Below are 20,423 nucleotides of genomic sequence, written 5' to 3' on the forward strand. Positions count from 1 at the left end.
TTTTGGTCAACACTTTTGGACCAAAAGAAATCCAAGCTTTTAGGTGCAAAACTTCTATGTTGTCTGTTAACAACTAGGAACGAGATGACGTTGCTCAGAAAAGGCTTAAATGGGTCCCTAAAGTAGTCGATAACATTTAGTCTCTTTGAGTTTTATCGATAAAAATTGATCCGAGGTTCTGTAGCTTTATATGGGTTGAAACACGATGGATTAATGTGGACCCTTAGTCTGAATAAATTTGTACTTCGTTCCTTTAGCATTTTCATAGTTATAATACAATTTCGGATAAAAAAGACAATAAAACATATTGTGACTAGCTAAACATTGCTTCAAATTCTCATCAACTTGTTTAAAGCTCTAACATGTCAAATAGCATCTCTAACACTTTTAAAACATGAAACATTCAAAACCTATCTAGGAGCTATCTCAGATATAGAGACAATATTTTCGGAAAAAATCAGGAGTGACACTTGGGGATGAATGGTATTACGTATGAAAAATGCAGGCTCTGAGGGTATTGCAAGCGTGAGAGAGAAGCTATTAAGCATATGAACAACCTCAGCCATGGTTGGCCTGTCACCAGAATTTTCTTGAACACATAATAAAGCAATATGGATAATTCTAGTGATGTCGCACAATGAATCGGATCCAGTCGTCAATGTGAGATCTATAATGTTTGACACAGTCCCATTTTGCCAACTTTTCCATGCCTAAAAGAGATTAACAATTTTTTTTCTTAACATCACACTAGCTAAATTTGGAAAGCTCAATGTTAGGGAATGTTTCCATGCATACACATAATACGATTTTGATTCTGTATGTATATGTATTCTTTTAGAGTTTATTGAATCATTGGGTACTTACATAGCTAAGAAGGTGTTCCATGCTCTCTCCATTACGAATGTATTGGTTCTTTTGACCTGTTACCATTTCTAACACCAAAACTCCGAAGCTAAATACATCTGATTTTACTGAGAATTGGCCGTGCATGGCATATTCTGGTGCCATGTAACCACTATTTGATGCAACATAGAGTGACAAAAGGTCAGTAGTTACACTAAAATTACATGTTAATAAGAAAAGTATAGTTAATGATCTTTCCATCATAAAAGTTTTCTAAAGGAAGTATACTTACTAGGTTCCAACTATTCGATTTGTGTCGCCTTGAGTTTCCTCAGGGTTAAACAATCTGGCCATGCCAAAATCTGCAATTTTAGGATTCATTTCAACATCTAACAAAATATTACTGGTTTTCAAATCGCGATGAATAATCCTTAAACGAGAGTCTTCATGAAGGTATAAAAGTCCCTTGGCGATGCCTTTGATGATCTTGTATCGCTTTTCCCAATCAAGTATTGTATGCTTAGTTGGATCTACAAACACCAACAAGAAGTATATAAGTCTACACAAAAGCAATATTCACTACAAACATAAAACATCATTTGCTACCCCCGAGGGTAATTGGTAAACATCGTTAACTCCTTTCAACAAACAAAAATCAACTTTTTTGGTTACAAGTGTTGCGGAATTTAATTATTGACAGGTCGTATGAGAAGTATTTTGTTAACAACATACGAGTAATTTGTGAAATATCTAGTTTTTAAGCCTTTTGAGGGATGTAACAAGTTGGGTTGAGAAAGAGGTCGCTCTTCAGAACTTACCAAATATAAATTGATCAAGACTTGCATTCGGTAAGAACTCATAAATGAGAAGTCGCTCACTTCCTTCTATGCTGAAACCAAGCAGCCTAACCAAATTACGATGCTGAAGCTTGGCTACAAGCAAAACCTCATTCTTGAATTCTATGTCACCTTGCCCAGAATCCCTTGCTAGCCGCTTAACTGCAATTTCTTGTCCATCCCCAAGTTTACCCTAAATATCATATAATAGTATATATCTAGATTAAAAAAATTATCAAAATTCTTAACTTTTGGCACCTAACTACCAAGATCACTTGTTATTACCTTGTAAACCGCTCCAAATCCACCTTTTCCAAGTTTATTGTCTTCTGAGAACTCATTTGTTGCTGCTTTCAGAGTACTAAAGTTGTATTGCAAACATTCAGAAGTGCCAATATCCATAGTTTTAGCTAGTACAGCAGGAGGGAGAGAGTTACAGGTTGTTTTAACTATGAAGTTGTATTGCAATCACTAGCGTTATCCTAGTTAGCTAATACTATAGCTACATTACTACAATTCAAGCACAAGGTCGAGATAATATATAGTAATATGTTGCTTAATCATAACATAAGCTATGGATCTTTAAGTCCATGTTCCAAATATGACTTTTAAGTTTCAAACATCGTGCTTACTTTCTATATTTTCTGTAGGAGACTTTTGTTGTGTCTTCTTCCTCATGAAAATATAACTGGAAGTAATTACTATGACCACACAGATTGGGACAATAATAATGATTATTATTCTCACATTTTGTGTTTTGTTCGTATTTTTACCTGCAAAAAAATACAAAATTCCTTTTAGAATTTAATATTTTCAATATAAACAAAAATAGATATAACCCAAGGGCATTTCTAATACGACTTCAAATCCAATATTTTACATCAAAATGGTGTAAACCATCCTAAAACCCACTTCATTTTTGCACAATTTTAATTTCTCTAATTTTCAATTTATGAAATTCTAGTTTATTTTAATATAATAATTATAATTTAATATAACAACAAATATTTTTAATATCAACTAGATGAGTGACCCCGCTTTGCGAGGTTCGGATTTGTGAACTTTTTTTGATCCTACAGTTGGTAGATCCGGAGTGAATGTGTTGCGGGGTTGGAAACCATCGGTTGATCGTAAAATCGATCGCGTTCCTCACTTTTTTTTTGTGCAACTATTATGTTGTTTTATAAATATACAAAGTTCTTTTGGTGGCTAATTTTGTTACGGAATTTGTGATATGCTGCTTTTGTTGAATGCTTATAATTCAAATATAACAACAAATATTTTTAATATCAATTTATATATTAAATGAATGACATTAAATAATCATAATTATAAAGTATGATATTTATGTATCAACTTCGACGTATGAATATATATTTTCAATTTATGTATCGTATTTCTATTATTGCATTGTAATATTTATTAAAAAGTATACTATAAATGTATTATTTATTTGTAAATTATTTCTTTAATAAAGTGATAATTAATTCGAATTAACTATATAAGAATTATTTATTTAATTATAACTTTTTATAACAAAATTTATGAATTATCATAATAAAAAATATGCAATACATATCTGTTAGAAGCTAATTACAAAACTGAGAATATATATATATATATATATATATATATATATATATATATATATATATATATATATATATATATATATATATATATATATATATATGAGTTTATTTGAGAAGAACATAATTTCGTGAGATCGTGAGACAAAATATTTTTAGTCAAATATTCTAATATTTTATTGTTCGTAAACATAGAATATACAATATATTCAAACATTATATGTTTTAGAATATTTCAATGTAAAATATGTTAAAATTATTGGCTTAGAATATTAGAATATTAAACATATTTAATTTTTATAAACACTAAAATATTAAAATATTTTACTAGAAAAAAGTGGTCTTACGGTCTCATAAAATTAGACCGTCTTACATGAACCTAACCCTATATATATATATATATATATATATATATATATATATATATATATATATATATATATATATATATATATATATATATATATATATAGGGGACGGTTCACTTGAGATTAAAAAAGAAGTAGAGATCTTAAGATTCAACCTGAGCCATGCGTTTTTCATTTACCGCTCTAACGCTTCAGTGTACCGACAATAGTAGTGTACGCATAATCATAAATGATTATACATATATATTTGTTCACATACTGAGTAATCATATATGATTATGACAGTTGGTGGTAAAAAAATGTGGTGGTGACAGAGTTGACGGTGGTATAAGTGACGAATGTGACAATGGTGGGGTCTGCTGGTGTCAGAGGTGGTGGTGATGATGGTGGCGGATGAGAAAGGAACAGGTGATTATATATAATAATTTATGATTATAACATATCTGTCGTGCTCGTACGTCAGAAGGCTAGAGTGATAGACTTGAAATATATTGTTGATGTTGAATTTCAAGATCTCTGGTTTCTTTTTAATTTCAACGGAACCTACCTCTCTCTCTCTCTATATATATATATATATATATATATATATATATATATATATATATAATGTGTTTATGGGTTCATATATAAATGACATTTTTTCTGTGAATCTATAACAACATCCATGACCATTGAATTTTCAAAATCAAGAGTTATGATAATTGTACTTATCTAGAGCATCACAAATTAATTTCTTTAAAAACGATTTTAAAAGGGTAAATCATATATTTTATTATAGTATAAAAAAGAATTTGCTAGATCTAAGAACTCTTTCAAATCCATTACTAAGATTAAATCTTCTGCGGATCTTATGAAAATCAATGAAGAATTTACTAAATTCTAACATTTTTAGAGTAAACGTGTAGTTGAATGTCATTTTGATACTAAGGTCATTTTGGTCCTTTTATGATATTTAAAACTTATAGAATGTTTTGATTATGTTTTCTGCCATTATTTTCTATTATGAAACTATTATAATGTATTATTATGGTTCAGATGGAATTGAATTGGTAAGTGTAAGTATTGAATGGAATGAGATTGAAAAGGGAATGAAGTTGAGAGTTCTAGTGCCACCGCGACGTGGTAAGCTAATAGCCGCGACGCGGAATGCGAGGTGGTGATTTTGTTCATTTCTCCATCGTAAATCATAGACAATGTACTTTGGTCCATGACACAGGGGGGTGTCATGATGCGAGAGTAAAGTACATTGCTATGAAGATTGGTTGCCATAGTGTGGTAAATAAGGAAAGCATGACTTCATTTATCTTTCCGTAGCGCGGTAAGGACTTGTACGCAGCTTGGCTTCGAGCAAATTTAATTTGAGACTTAGGGTTCAGTTGTTCACAAATCGATCCCTTTTCTTGGAGAGCAAAGTGTTCGACGATTTCAAGCTTCAATAAGGATAGAGTGGCGATTTAGCTTTGCTATAGGCAGTGTAAGACCACCTTAAACCCTTGTAGTGGTTCGTTTCTCCATTTAAACTTTTGAAGGTGTTAATGGTGAAATCCTATTTTAAGGTTTATATGCTAGATTCTTCCAAGTAATCTTACAATTAATGTTTGATTAAGTGTCTAGAAGCTTAATCCATGACTTGTATGAAGTTATAATGGTTGAAATCATGATTTGATTCTAGGGTTTTGAAACCCTAGAAAGGGAATGAAGAAGATGATGATTTTGTAGTTTAATCAAGTTAAGATAAGTGTTTATGAGCTTGATTGGTATGGTTTAACAAACATTTGAGAAAAGAGTGGTCACGTGAAGTTAGGGTTTTGTCCAAAGTATGAGTTTTTGGCTAGAAACCACAAGTGATGTCTTAAGGGATTAAGACACATGTGCATGGTTTAATGTATGTATATGGACTAGGTGGTAACAAGAAGGGATTTGAAGTCTCTTAATGGATGCTTTAGAAGAGTTGGAAGTAAGTTGCTATTCTTCAACCCAAGGTGAGTTTATAGTTCCTTTTTAGAGTATGTTTATGTGATGAAGCACATGTGTATACATGTGAATGTATGAATGCAATTAGTGATTACATCATTGTTATATGTGAATGTGTAATGCCCATAAGTTAGGGCTAGAAGATTTAGATAATATTTATATATTGCATACATGTTTCATGGGCAAATATTTTAGGCTTATAATATTTGTATAAAACTGTATCATAAAATTTAACAAATTACATAAAATATACATTTTTGATGATAGCTTATTTAGGATAAATAGTTTTGATAAAAGTTATTGTAGTAGTGATAACGATTTAATGAGTATAAAGAATGCCTAAATCTATAAAGAAGTTATGATTTTTGTAAGTTTTGCTTTCATCACGACACAACTATATGTGTAGTGAAAAGTGAATTAGATATAGGTTGCTTATTAGTCTAAGTAATCTTAATGAAAGTCGTAGTAATCAAAATTATGAAATTGTGCATATAATAAACGTCTAAATTTGACTTCGTATGAGGAAGTTACAATTTTTTGAAGTTTCGAATAAAACAGTGTATGACACAGAATTCAAAATTAAGATCGATGATTGTTAGCCAAAACAATGTAAACGAGAGCTGAAGATCTCGTAAATACAAAATCATTGATATAGAGAACGTTAAGAACGAAGTTCGTATCAAGAAGTTATTAATTTTGTAAGAATTTTAATAGTCTAAATTAGTCTAAATATGAATTTAAAATAAAGTTAGAAATTAGCTGTTGAGAACTAAAGGAAATTTTTAGTACTTGTCGATACAAATGCGTAGATATAATGAACGTCGAAAATGGAGCTCGTATGCAATAGTTATGATTTTTATAAGCTTATGAAAAAATACTCAGAAAATAATAATGTGGCACCACCGGAGGGCACCACATGGCAAGGCGGAGAATGAGTCACCCGAACGAAACGATGACATGGCACCACCAAAAGCTGACATGTGGCAAGGATGAAGGCAGCATCGACAACATGACATGGCCGAATAAGCACCTGATACGTGTCACCATATGAGATTAGCTACGTAACAGAGACGTGATGCGTCTCCTCTGTTCCCTTATATATAGTGGCAAAAATTTACTCATGTCTTACATCATTTCCTCTCGAATCTTTTTTCAAGCTTTCCCGTAATCTCGAGGTCCAACTTTAGGAGTTTTTAAGTGTTAGTAGCGAAGCACTGGAGCATCAGAGAGCCCGACAAAAAGGAGTGTTTTTTGTCGAGATTCTGTCCGCGACCTTCTGACTTTTTGCTAGAAAATTTTGTAAGTTAAGTTGCACTTACTATGCTTTAAGTGTAACTTATATTTATATTCCTAGTTGTTATTATGAATTTATAAATAAGATTTATCAGTGATTCTAGTTATAATACTGATTGATCTACTTATGGGAATGATGTCTAGGCTAGATTTAGTGAGGTGTTCAAAGTGGATTTTCCAAACTGTATACTCTGTATACGAAACAAATCCTACCTCCGATATGATCTTACATGGTTATTCCTTATCAGCTAGGTCTCGATGTATTCATTGGGATTGATGAGGAATTTTAGAAGTAGTTATAAAACTCATATAAATACAAAAGAATACTAGGACATAGTAAGACTCATATTTAGGATGTTAGAACGGGATAAGCTGAAGTAATAGCCAAGGAGCTAGCTTCCCCAAGGATCTTACACCTCCACCAAGATTTTCGAAAAGGATAAACTAAAGTAATAGCCAAGTAATATATGTTGAAAGTTTATATGTGAATTATATGTTTATTGTCTGGAATATGTGATTATATGTATATTTGATGACATGTGTTGTGTGAACCAGATATGTATCTATATCTGTTAAGATGTATACATGATATTATTACATGATACAAATAGTGGAAGTATTATTACTGAAAGGATGAATGTATACTAGAGACCTAATACTATGTGATGAATATATACACTAAGTTAGGATAGTACGGTCTAAATAAAATTGGTATTAAATGTCGATTAAAGAGATTGTAGTCTAGTCTAGTTTCGAAATTGAGAAGTATAAAGGATGGTTAAATCCATTTAAGCTAGATAACAATACAGTTGTATACTATAGCATGGTGTAAACAAGAAAATGGTTTTGATGATGACTACAAGCATTATAGTCTTGCCTAGTGATGGAGTGAGACATATAAAGGATGTTTAGTTTAAGTTAAGTTGAAAGGATGTTAGATATAGCTTGTATTGTAAAGATAGTACACAAGTCAGAACTTGATGATGATTATGGGTAATACAATCTCATTTAGTTATACCCTAAGACTTAAAAGGGATGCTTAGTTCAATTAAGTTTGGATATTAGGTAACATATTATCAAGGGTGTGTGTGAGATGGGAACGAAGAGTAGAACTCTGTTAGATGACATTGGTGATTTGGTGGGGTGCATATTATGTAGATGGATACTATATTAGTATTCTGCCTTTATTATAGACAGTAGAAATGGTATGTTTATATCAGGCAGCCGATAGACACCTGGATGACAAGTCATCCGCCGAAGTACACTCGCTATGACATATAGTCTTGTGGAATAGTGGTAGGTAATCATTCCAGTAGATGATTAATGGATTGTTTTTCATTTGATCTCCATTTTCCATCCTCGTTGCTTATTTTGACTAATGTCCGCTGCCAAGGACCGCCCAAAGCTGTATAGTTAACTAAATATTGAAAGTGATCCTTTAGGATAGATATTATAAGATCATTGCATTAGGATCATTATAAAAGGATCAAAGGGAAGGGTAGTTCAGGAAATGTCTTATAGATGTTAATGATGTGTTTTTGGATGACGATTGGTTTTGTAGGTTATTGATGTATATAACATTGTGGGATTAAAAACCCTATGTAAATCACTGTGTTTCCCAACCCAACCCACTTAATTTATGTGCATCACATGTAGCGGTTTTATGACTGCTGAAGACTTGAGTAGGATGTTGATTGATCAAAGAGAAGACCTGCAATAGAATTCGAGACCTCTAGGACTTTATGCTGTAACATATGTTGTGTATCGATTATGACATTCATATAATTTTGATATTTTGAAATAATCATTTGTATTCAAAATGTTTTAATATACTGAGATTTTCCGCAAATAAAGATGATATTGATTTTAGAGCGTAACTATTTTTTTCAGTTCTAGAAAACAAGGGACGTTATAATTGGTATCAAATCATTAATTTAATTTGTCGGGGCTTTGGCCTCTTTCCCAAAAAAAATTATTAATTTAAGCGAACTAGGAATTGTAAGGATTTCTAGACTTAAACATAGATGATAAGTGATGATGATGAGATGTGTGTCTAGAATATTTTATGTTGTATACTTAAATAGACACAAGAACTAGGATACTTTAAGGTATAGGCCTTAATTACTATTATGCGCTAATAATATTTATTTTATATCATGCTTTAGGTAGAATATCTTACGTGTTATGATATGCACTAGTATACTTTAAAAGAGATGCCTTATACGATAATATGTGCTTGGTGATATAAATTATAGCATGTCTTAGGTTTCTTACCTATAAAACTATTATTTGAAGAGATTTTAAGATCTATTGCTGACCTTGAGTCGAAGAAAGGAAATTTTATGTGTACAGATTCTAAACATATACTTATTGTATTCGAACTGACATATAAATTTTCGAGGAGATAAGAAGGCTTACAACAGTTGACATTGATAACATCATAACTAATACCTATCGAGTGATACCGTAAATAATACCTATAGAGTGGTATCATACCCTTAGATTATGTTTCGTGAAATAATAGTATGTATGGAGGATCATTGTACATATGAAGTACATTTTCATTTGGTGGGATGATAAAATTTTGGTGTAATCCATGAAGTCATCCTAGGCGATTCCACCGCCGACAAGACTGAAGCAGTGATTACTTACAAATTTAGAGGAACGAAAGAAGGTAATAAATACTTCAACAATATCGAAACTGAAGTTATGTAAGATATTGTGCAGAATTAAGAGGAATTTGAGAAATACGAAGAGAAGAAGGCCAACAGAGTTTTTAGACTCAATAAGGTTGAGATTTTGTCTACTTACACAAAGTAGTATGCAATCCAACTAGTGTGTTAAGAGTTGATATGTACCCTATACAAGATGATCTGACTTGGTATTTAATGATACTAAGTAACGATTGACTTCTGTCACATCCTTACAAGAACTCCTTAATATGTTAAGTCGACTTTAATGTATAAGATTGGGATGGTGAAATCAATCATTTGTTGGTGAAATGCTGAGTAACTTACATGTTTAGTAAGTTAGAGTACTTTGCTACATGTGTTCATTTGGATACATAGATATTTGCTAATTTGCATTGTGAATTTTCTTCTATGGTGACTAGAGACTTCATGGAAATTCTTGGACTGAGTATGCATAGGTGCGAAAGGTAGTATATGCATGTACTACCAGAATCACATGATACATACTTAGATCAGGAAGAGTCACAAGGTTACTAAGGCACTAGTAGTTGATTTTGTTTCATCTGTTTCCATCATCCAACTGCATTTTGGTAATGATGAGGAAAATGATTTTTGTTTAGACACTAGTGGTCTTGACGGATCGATTCTGATTAATAAAAATATAGGGAGTGAGTTAATTGGTTCATTGAACCATCTTCGGTGTAGTGACCGACTTTAGTCAAGAGAATGGAGAAGAAGACGATCGAGGTGATCAACAGAAGAATTGCAATTGTTGTTAGGATTGAGTAGCCAGCAGCTAAAGATGCTACCTATGATGGTTTAATTATACGACATTAAAACACGAAGGTAGTTTTCTTCGATGTTAGTGTTTGACTCATAAAGACAATTGTCTAGTTCGTTGCACTGTGTAACAGATGGTCATTAGAGTGTGACCATTCGGTCTATTACTGTAGCTAAAGTAAAGACTTTATCTTAGGTTTAGCTTGTGGCCTAAATTTAGAAGGATCTGGAGTCTCCGATGAAGATCGGGTTTTTAACTTGAAGGTTTGGACTGAAGGTCTAACAGAGGACGAAGAGCAGGTGTAGGTTCAAGCATTGCCATCAGTTAAGAAGTCTAAGAGTTTGACACTCATTTGGCAAGTCATAAGAGTTTCAGTTGTGGTATAGAGGATGAAAGCATGCATAAGGATGTTTTTTATGCGTCTGTGTTTAGATATTTTAAATGTGGTCAAGATGATCACGTGGAGCGCGACAAGGTTGATCGTTCCAGAAAAGATGACGAGAAAATATAGATTTCAAGAACCGTTGTTGCTAGTATTACATTAGTAAGACCCTTTTATATTGTTTTTTATGCATGTATGTTGGCAGATGACTTTTTGCTTGTCATAATCTTGATCCGACCGTGATTATGATATACGACAAGATCCCTCGTTGTGGGCACATGCAATAATATGATGTTGGTGATGAATAAAGACATTAATATAAATAATAGGAAATTTCTTATAAGAAGAAAGAGAAGTACCAATCACAGAGACAGAGCCATCATGATCTTTGATTGATTGTAAATAGCAAAAAGTAAGGGTTCGAACCTAAGTGGGGGAGAACCAACCCATAAGGCAGGAGTGCAAAAGGCAACTCGACTTCGGATTCGATGTCAAGATCCAAAAGGGTTGAAACACCAATGCTAAAAGAGAGTTGTTAGCTTTGATCGTTGTTATGAAGATGGTAGAATGGTTGTATTGGTTGGAAAAATGAGAAAAACAACATCAAATGTCGTGAAGGAACTTGAAACCTTTACAGATGCCTATAGGTAAAAGGGACGGTATTATCTTAGATCTTATCATCAAGTGTCCCAAGATGATTTAAAACCAAGATGTGTTTGAGTTATAGTTGACCAAGACTGCCTTTTTGGTGTAACATTCATATTGGAGGTAAATTACATTTCCAACCCTTATGTGTGAGAATTTTTGCAAATTGGCTCATAGTGTAATTTTTGTAATTTTTAAATGAAGGGTGCGTACGCTGGGCGTACATTAAGTACATACAATGTATGTGGAAAGACTCAAAACCCTAATTTTTAGGGTTTGGACGCTATTTAAACATTCTTAAGTCCCAAGTTCCTTTCCTCTCATTAGCCTCCAACCCTCATTTCGTTCATAGCAAACCCTAATCACTTGAATGTTTTTTGAGCTTGAAAGTATGTGTTTTGGTGTCCTTGAAGCAAAGAGAAGATTGAAGAACTACCTTGGAAGATCGAGGCCACTTAGATCCAGAAACACCTCACCTCTAAGGTTTATTTTGAGGTATAAAGCTCTAACTTGATGATTATATCTATATATCTTATTAGTTTGGAAGTTTATGCTTATTAGCCCCATAGTCTTGGTCCAATTGGGTATGAGCTACCCTAGACCTAATGAATTGTCCTTTTAGACATGTTAGAGTGTTTTGAGTGATTAAAATGTGATATTGGGTGTTCCTTTCCCTCCATGCAAATGTTGAAATGTCTTAATGAGATAAGAAGTTAGGGTTTTAGCCTTTGGGCACTTTCTAGTCATGCAATACCCTAAAGTTGGAGACTTTATGCTTAAGGATGTTAGTTAAAGACTAGATCTGGAATATGGAAAAATGAGCTTAATGATTAACCTCTTAATAAGAATGAAAAGGGGCCAGATGCATATGTTGGGCGTACCAAATGGTATGCTATGCGTACGCAATCAACATCCCGTAATTGGTCAGCATGAGTACTCCCAGCGTACAATCTGAGTACGCCCAACATACTCAGTAGAGTTGACCTAGTTGACTTTTTGACTTTGAACAGGGTTTGACCAAGTTTGACCTAAGGGTACTTTAGGTATTTTGATTATAAGTTACGTTTGGTCATGTTTCAATGAATAGGTGACCGTTGAACTGATACTCAGAGTTGTGTTCTGTTCAATGATCTTTTCAGACTAAGAGATGAGTTTTCCCCATTGTACTTGAGGGTAGAAGGCACCAAGGCCGGCCCACTGGGTTTGATACCCTGGTATATTGATTGATGATTATGCTTAGTATGTGCTAGATCTGTATGATTACCTAATGATTTCTGATATGCATTATATTGGTAGATATGTATGAATACCTGCATTGTTAGATATGTGTTAGAATGGTAGATCTGTAGGACTACCAATATTTTCTACTTATTGATTGTTATATTATATGTTGATGTGTATGGTCGGTTGGGTTGAGGCGGTCCTACTTTGTGCTGACAGCCAATATACCTAAGGTAGTCTGGATAGAGTGAGGGTATGCACGGTGGTTCTAGTCAAAGCGAAGGCCCGAAGAGCGGTCCAGATAGGATGTTGATCCGGTGAGGCGGTCAAGTCATGCTGAAGGCTCTGAGGGAAGTCCAGATTATCTGTAGGCCCAGTGTGGCAGTCCAATCAGGCTGAAGGTTGATGTATGCATGTTGTTTTCTGTATGGATGTATGTGGTACTTGGGGAAACTCACTAAGCTTTGGCTTACGTTTTAAGTTTATGTTTTAGGTACTTCAGATGACCAGGGAAAGGCGAAGGCGTGATCGTACACATCCTCCGATGATATGTTTTGGGAGAGTTTATGATATATTGATCTTGAGAATATTTGTATTTCATATGATTTGGTTGAAAACAATAGTGTCTTTCAAGTTAAAAATGAAAAATTTTGTCATGATTTTTGGAATGTTACATTTGGGAATCATGTTGATGAATAATTAGTCTTTAGCGAATGTTTTCGTAAGACTCATTATTATTAATGAGTAAAGTTTTTGATTATTATCTGATTTCTTGAGAATGTTGATGTTAGCAATGATGTGAAAATAGTTGTAGCTGACAAAGTGGAAGCCCGAAGAGGACATGAAACAGTTAAGTTCATAAAACTTTGTCCTTTAACGCTTAGTAATAAATGGGATGACTGTGTGAAGAAATTCAATGAAAAAGAGTTGTTTAGTTATAGTAAGATTTTAAATAACATATTTGATGATTTGATGATGAAAGTAGGTCGACAGGCTGATAATCCGTCATAAAGGAATCCAGAATATAATGATGAGAATAGAGGGAGTGACTACTGTGGGAGCAAAATATAGAGACTATCTTTCTTGGGATGGAGAAGCAACTTACATGATCATTATCTAGAGCTATTTTGTTGTTGTATGATTTTGAGACATAATTATCATAAGGAGGATATAATTGTAATGCATGTAAGTTAGGGCTAGCCGATTTAGATAATATTTATATATTGTTTACATATTTTATGGACAAATATTATTAGCTTATAATTTTTATATTAAATTGTATTATAAAATTTAACGAATTATAGAAAATAGACGTTTTAGATGGAAGGTTATTTAGGATAAATAGTCTTGATGAAATTTGTAGTAGTCGTGATGTCGATTTCGCGAGTATAAATAATGCCTAAATCTGACTTCGCATGAAAAAGTTATGATTTATATAAGTTTTGCGTTCAACCCGACACAACTATGTGTGTCATAAAAAGTGAATTAGTGACAAGTTAGTTGTTAGCCTAAGTAATCTAAATAAAAGTCGACGTAATCAAAATTACAAAAGTGGGAATATAAAGAATGTCTAAATCTGACATCATTTGAGAAAGTTATGATTTTTCGAAGTTTCGGCACGAAACAAAAATCAAAATTAAAATCAGTTGATTGTTAGCCAAAACAATGTAAACGAGAGTTGAAGAACTTGTAAATATGAACTTGTCAATATAAAAAACGTTGAGAACAAAGTTCATATGAAGAAGTTATGAATTTCACAAGACTTCTAACAGTCTTAACTAGTCTAAATATGAATTTAAAATAGATTGAGATTTAGTTGTTGAGACCTAAAAGAAATTTGTAGTACTCATCGATATCAGTGCATGGATATATAGAACAGAGAAAACATAGCTCGTATGAAAACGTTATAATTTTTCGAGGATTGCAAAAAATACCCAAAAAATGATGACATGGCACCACTAGAAGGTGCCACGTGGCAAGGCGGAGAACGAGTGTCCCGACTAACACGATAGCGTTGCTCCACGAGTCTTCGACATGTGGCACCACCAAAATTTTACATGTGGCAAGGCCGGAGACAGCATCGATAAAGCGACGTGTCTGAATAAGCACTTGACACATGGCACCATATGAGAGGAGCTACGTAGCAGAGACGCGACGCGCCTCCTTTGATCCCCTATATATAGTGGCGGTTTTTGCTCATTTACCATATGATTTCCTCCCTAATCTGTCTCAAACTTTCCCACAAAAGGGTGTGTTTGGTGTCAAGATTCTTCCCATGACATTCTGAAGTTTTACTAGAAATTTCTATAAGTTAAGCTACTTTTACTATGCTTTAATTGTAACTTATATTTATATTCATAGTCATTATTATCAATTTATAAATAAAATTTATCAGTGATTCCAGTCATAATACTGATTGATCTACTTACGGGAATGATGTATGAGCTAGATTTAGTAAGGTGTTTAAAGTGGATTTTCCAAAAAGTATACTCTGTATACCAAACAGATCCTACCACTTATATGATGTTGATTGATTATTCCTTATCAGTTGGATCTTGTATTCATTGGGATTGTTGAGGAATCTAAGGAGTAGTGATAAAACTCGTATGAATACGAACGAATATCGAGTTATAGTAATATTTGTATGTGTGATGTTGGAAAGGGATATGCTGAAGTAATAACTAATGAGCTAACTTTCACGAGGCTCTTCCACCTCCATCAGGTGAGTGCATAGTTACTTTCATGAACATGATTTTAATACAAGTATTTATTACATGTATTAAATATTTGTTGAAAGCTTATATGTGAATTATATGCATATTGTCTAGAATATGTGCTCAGATGTATATTTGATGACATGCATTGTGCGAACCAAATATGGTTTTATATTTGGTGGGATATATATATATATATATATATATATATATATATATATATATATATATATATCATTATTACATTATAATAATAATAGAAGTATTATTACTGAAAGGATGAATGTATATTAGATACGTAATACTATATAATGAATATAAACACTAAGTTAGGATAGTGTGGTCTAAACAGAGTTGGTATTGGATGTTGATTACAAAGACTATAGTTTAGTCTAGTTTCTAAACTGAGACGTATAAAGGATGGTTAGATACAATTAGGTTGGATAACTATATAATTGTATATTATAGCATGGTATAAACATGAAGACGGTTTGGATGATGACTACAAGCATTATAGTCTTGCATAGTGATGGAGTGAGGCTTATAAATGATGTTTAGTTTGAGTTAAGTATAGTCAACTAGCTGTTTACAGTGATCCCTCAGGATAAATCTTATAATATCACTGCATTAGGATCAGTATGTGAGGATTAATGGGATGGGTAGTTCAGCGAAAATGTCTTCTAAATGTTTATGATGTGTTGTTGGATGACATTTGGCTTTGCAAGTTATTGATGAATATAATATTGTGGGATTGAAAACCCTATGTAACTCACCAGATTTCTCAACCCGACCCACTGAATTTATGTGCATAATTGGTAGTAGTGTTATCACTGTTAAAGACTTCAGTAGGATGCCAATTGATTGAAGAGAATATTTGCAATAGTATTCAAGATTGTTAGGTCTTTACGTTGTAACATATGTTGTGTATCGATTATGACATCCATGTAATTTTGATATTTTGAAACAATCATTTTGTATTCAAAATGTTTTAGTGTACTGGAATTTTCCGCAAATAAAGATGATAATGATTTTAAAGCGTAAAGAATTTTCTTTTCGGTTCTGGAAAATAGGGGATTAAGGGATCCCTAGGAAGAGTATGATAGATTGTGCATGGAAACAAAGATGATGATGACTGATTGTATATTACCCGATATACGTATAAATGCTTGGTCACTTATGTGACAAGCCAAGATTATGTTATATATTTTTACGTTGTTTATGATTATGTATAACTAACCAGACTTACAGTCTGACATATATTGTTTCCATGTGTTTAATAAGTTCTGGTAGCAAGCATTAGAGTGAAGGCTTAAAAGCATTCAAGGACTATGGACTAGACTTTTTTCCCTATTTATCCTTATTTGCTTAGTATGGTTATGATATGAATTTGGTAACAACCGTAATGTTTTGATGGAAATACTTTTAAAAGCCTTTGAAACTCTTGTTTTTGGTATCAAGGATGTAAGCTATGATATTATTCTCAATATTTTAAGTATTAAATGTTTATGAAAAAGTACGGGTTGTTATAGAAATAGACATTGGGGAGGTCTGGTTTTCTGAAATGTGCACTAGCAAAATTAGGACATTGAGAGTTCCACAAAGAAGGTAGGATTGATTTTGCAATATGTATCAAGGAGAAAGAGATCTTAAGGGTGATTGATATGCATGGATACGTTTGTCTTCCCGCAAATGATATAAGTTATAGAGAACGGAAGAGATTTGGCAGACATGTGGTAGGTTTTCGTAGTCTCTATAGTGGTTCGACAACAATCAGATAGAGAGGGTATAGGTAAGTTACAGTTGGTGGTGTTGAACATAGAAGTGAAGAAAGACAATTTATAGGTAGGAGAAATTGGTGATAAGAAAAGAGTTTGTTAGTTACCCAAATTATTGGGATCAATTAATTATGATTAATTTATTTATAAGCTAAGTTTGCATCGTGCCTTCATCCTGAATTTTAAATTAATGATTTCCATATGATCCTCCCTCTCCACACACACATACACACACACACACACACACACACACACACACACACATATATATATATATATATATATATATATATATATATATATATATATATAAGGAATATATCTTTATTGGTGTAAAAATAAAGAATGTCTAAAGATGAAGCACTCTTTTAACTCATTTTTTTTCTTTAAATTGTTGTTAAAAATAGGGGTGGATTAGGGATGGTTTAAGGATGCATAATATTTTTGGTTGATTTAACATGAAACCAAACTTAAGGGCATCCATGATTAGGACCGAACATTAGAAAACCTTAAATGTCTCCTAATTCTAACCTTGAAGAATAATTTTTATTCCATTTTCATGTTATTCTTTATTTAGAACTGACAAGACAATTTTCTTAAAAGCCTCATGACTAGCAAGAAGCTAGATAGTGGAAAGAAGAATAAAAAGAGTAAAGTTAGGAGCTAAAATGGTGAGAATGTCAAACAGACCAACTAAACACCTTTTTTGATCTCCTACATTTGACCCATAAGTAAGGAAAGGAGATTGTATAACCAATAACCTTAGTAGGAGAATAGGGAACTAGATTAAAAATCCTATCATTTCTCGTCTTCCAAATAGTCAATAATAGCAAGTAACATATAATAATCAAAATCTTCGTTTTTGGTACAATGAATCTGATGATATTAGGTCCCTTAGCATAGCCTAGACAGCTCTGGCGTGCCAGCCTTGCCTGGCGTTCTCCTGCCATACCTACCTGGCACTCCCTTTCCAGTCTTGTCTGACATTCTCCTTCCACCCATGTCTGGTATTCCATTGCCAACCTTGTCTGGCACTCTCATGCCAACTCTGCCTATGCTCTCTTGTTAGACTTTCCTGGTGCGTGCCAGTCAGCCTTTCCTGGTGCACGCCCACTAGCCTCGCTCGAACCCCCATGTGGCCTTGCCTAGCTCCTTGCTAGCTGAGCCTGAATTGGGATGACCCAAGGCTTGAACTAATTCCCCTTGACCTAATTGTCCCCTATAAAGTGAACAATACATCCTCCATTGAGAGGGACTTTTCCCTAATGGCTCAGCCGCCACTCAGGGGCTTCCTCCTCACCTTCAGCCACCATACCCATACACTACCCCCAACACCAAGATGATTATATCTAGCTAGTGAGAACCGTCTCATCTCTATCAATCGATACAATGTAATCATTAGAGCCTGCTCCCAGGACATAGTCCCTAGGGTGGTTCTAAACTTCTAATGGTTTGCTCTATGATCCTCAGATCTCCGCCGTAGTAGTTGTCCAGAAGAGATACCATAGATCTATTTCGCATCATTTGGCAACATCTCGGAGTTGGATAAGTAGCCATTTCCGCATACAGTCTTAAGCTCGTTCTTACCTAGATTTGTTCAGATCTATTTTATTTCAGCTCAGGTTTGCCCATATTTGTTAATTTCTACCTTTATTTTTTAGATCCACTTGGATTTCACGAAGATCTACCCATATTTGCTTTACCATCCCTCAGATCTATCAATTTGATATGTTCCATCATTTAGATCTCTTGATACGCTTAGTTTTTTGTTTAGATCTTTAGATCTGCTTTGATTTTCGCTCAGATATCTAAATATACATCTTTTTTGGTCACCTGAACATATATCAAGTTTAAAAACACCATATCATATCTATTTTTCATTTATTTTGGTGGTTGGTTCAGCAAGTTGAAAAGAAAAGTTTTTATGAGTTTTTGCCCCACCTTTGTTCATATTTTGGTGTTTTATTCAACAACTTGAGAAAAGAAGAAATTTTCATAATTATTTACCGTATTTCTGGTTTATGTTATCAAGAAATCAACTTGAGTTTATGATTTTTTGTGTACAACTTCATTTAAGTTGTTTATTTGGTATTTCTTTTAGAAGCTTAGAGAAGGAAAACGAGTTTTTATCAAAATTTTGTTTGTATTCTATCAGAAAACACCTTTGTACCTGAATATTTAGCCATATATTTTGCCTAGGTCCCTAAATCTACTGTGTTTTTTATTCACTCAAACATGCTTAAGTTTACAAATAATTTCTTAGATACATTTTTGTTCACATTTTGGTGGTTTTGTTCAACTTTGAGACGAAAAGAAGTTATGATGACTTTTTACATTCTTTTTATGTTCACATTTTATTAGAAAATCCCCTTTTAATTGAGGGTTTCTACGTGCAACATCATTTCTTGAAACATTTTGTTTGTAAGCAATGCTATGTACTTGTACATCCCATGAAAACTCCAAGAAAATCATTATCCATTTTGCCAAAGCACCAAAATGCATTAGATAAATCTTGACATATTTACCTCATTTTCAATAGAAGGTATTAAAAAAATGTACAAGAGTAGTGTTCATATGTCTCTTTACTAAAAGGAAAAAATTGAGGGAGAAGGTAGCTACCCTACCATCTCTACACAGTAGATACAACAACACCAATGTAAGGCTGGTCCCATACAGTTTGAAAACCTACAAAAAAAGACAAATTGGGCCCCGTTTGGTCAACTCTCTATCGGGAAGTCACCTAACTCATCCCTTCTGATTAAACCGAATGATAGCAGCCTTCGAAACCACCTCAGCAGTGATAGGAATCAGACCATCTTTGGTCACTCTTAGCTAATCAACCGCCTCCTCAGAAGAAACAACCTCCGCCAATCAGATCACCACCACTGGACTACGATAGTCGCTAACCACCTTCAACCTTCGACCTAACAAATTGACGTTATCATAATTTGTTGCTCTGACTTCTATACCAGCAAACCCCGGTGAAGAACAAAGATAAAAAATAAGAGAGGGGAAGTCACCACCGATGAACACACACACCACTTCTCTAGAGCTCACTGCTGAGATCCCCAATAAGGAACCACCAAAATACCCACTGTCGTACCACTTTTAGTTGCCAAAGCTTGCTCCTCCAATCGTCAGTTGCCAACTACAGATCCGTTGTGGCAATCTCCGATGCAAATCACCATCATCGCAGCTGTGTCACCGACGTCGATGATATTTGTTGTTTGCTGACTCAACAAGTTAGTGCCACTATCTACGTTGTCGCCTTTTGCTCTGACTATGCTTTTACAAGCAACTAACTCTGGTCTA

At 33.6% G+C, this 20,423-nt stretch overlaps 1 protein-coding gene across 1 annotated transcript in view; it reads right to left on the minus strand.

Moving 5' to 3' along the window:
• Positions 1–286: 286 nt before the first annotated feature.
• The window catches only part of LOC145043179 (cysteine-rich receptor-like protein kinase 29), a 33,359-nt gene continuing 13,222 nt past the window's right edge, over positions 287–20,423 (minus strand). Inside the window, exons 2-7 of the mRNA XM_078991745.1 lie at positions 2,312–2,452; positions 1,965–2,089; positions 1,662–1,872; positions 1,136–1,373; positions 865–1,015; positions 287–710 (exon numbers count right to left, since the gene is read on the minus strand). Coding sequence (XP_078847871.1) covers positions 411–710; positions 865–1,015; positions 1,136–1,373; positions 1,662–1,872; positions 1,965–2,089; positions 2,312–2,452 — 1,166 coding nt within the window. The 3' untranslated portion in view covers positions 287–410. The remainder of the gene's footprint in view (positions 711–864; positions 1,016–1,135; positions 1,374–1,661; positions 1,873–1,964; positions 2,090–2,311; positions 2,453–20,423) is intronic.

The sequence above is a fragment of the Lactuca saligna genome, chromosome 4 (assembly GCF_052625555.1).
Source record: "Lactuca saligna cultivar CGN05327 chromosome 4, ASM5262555v1, whole genome shotgun sequence".
NCBI lineage: Eukaryota > Viridiplantae > Streptophyta > Magnoliopsida > Asterales > Asteraceae > Lactuca > Lactuca saligna.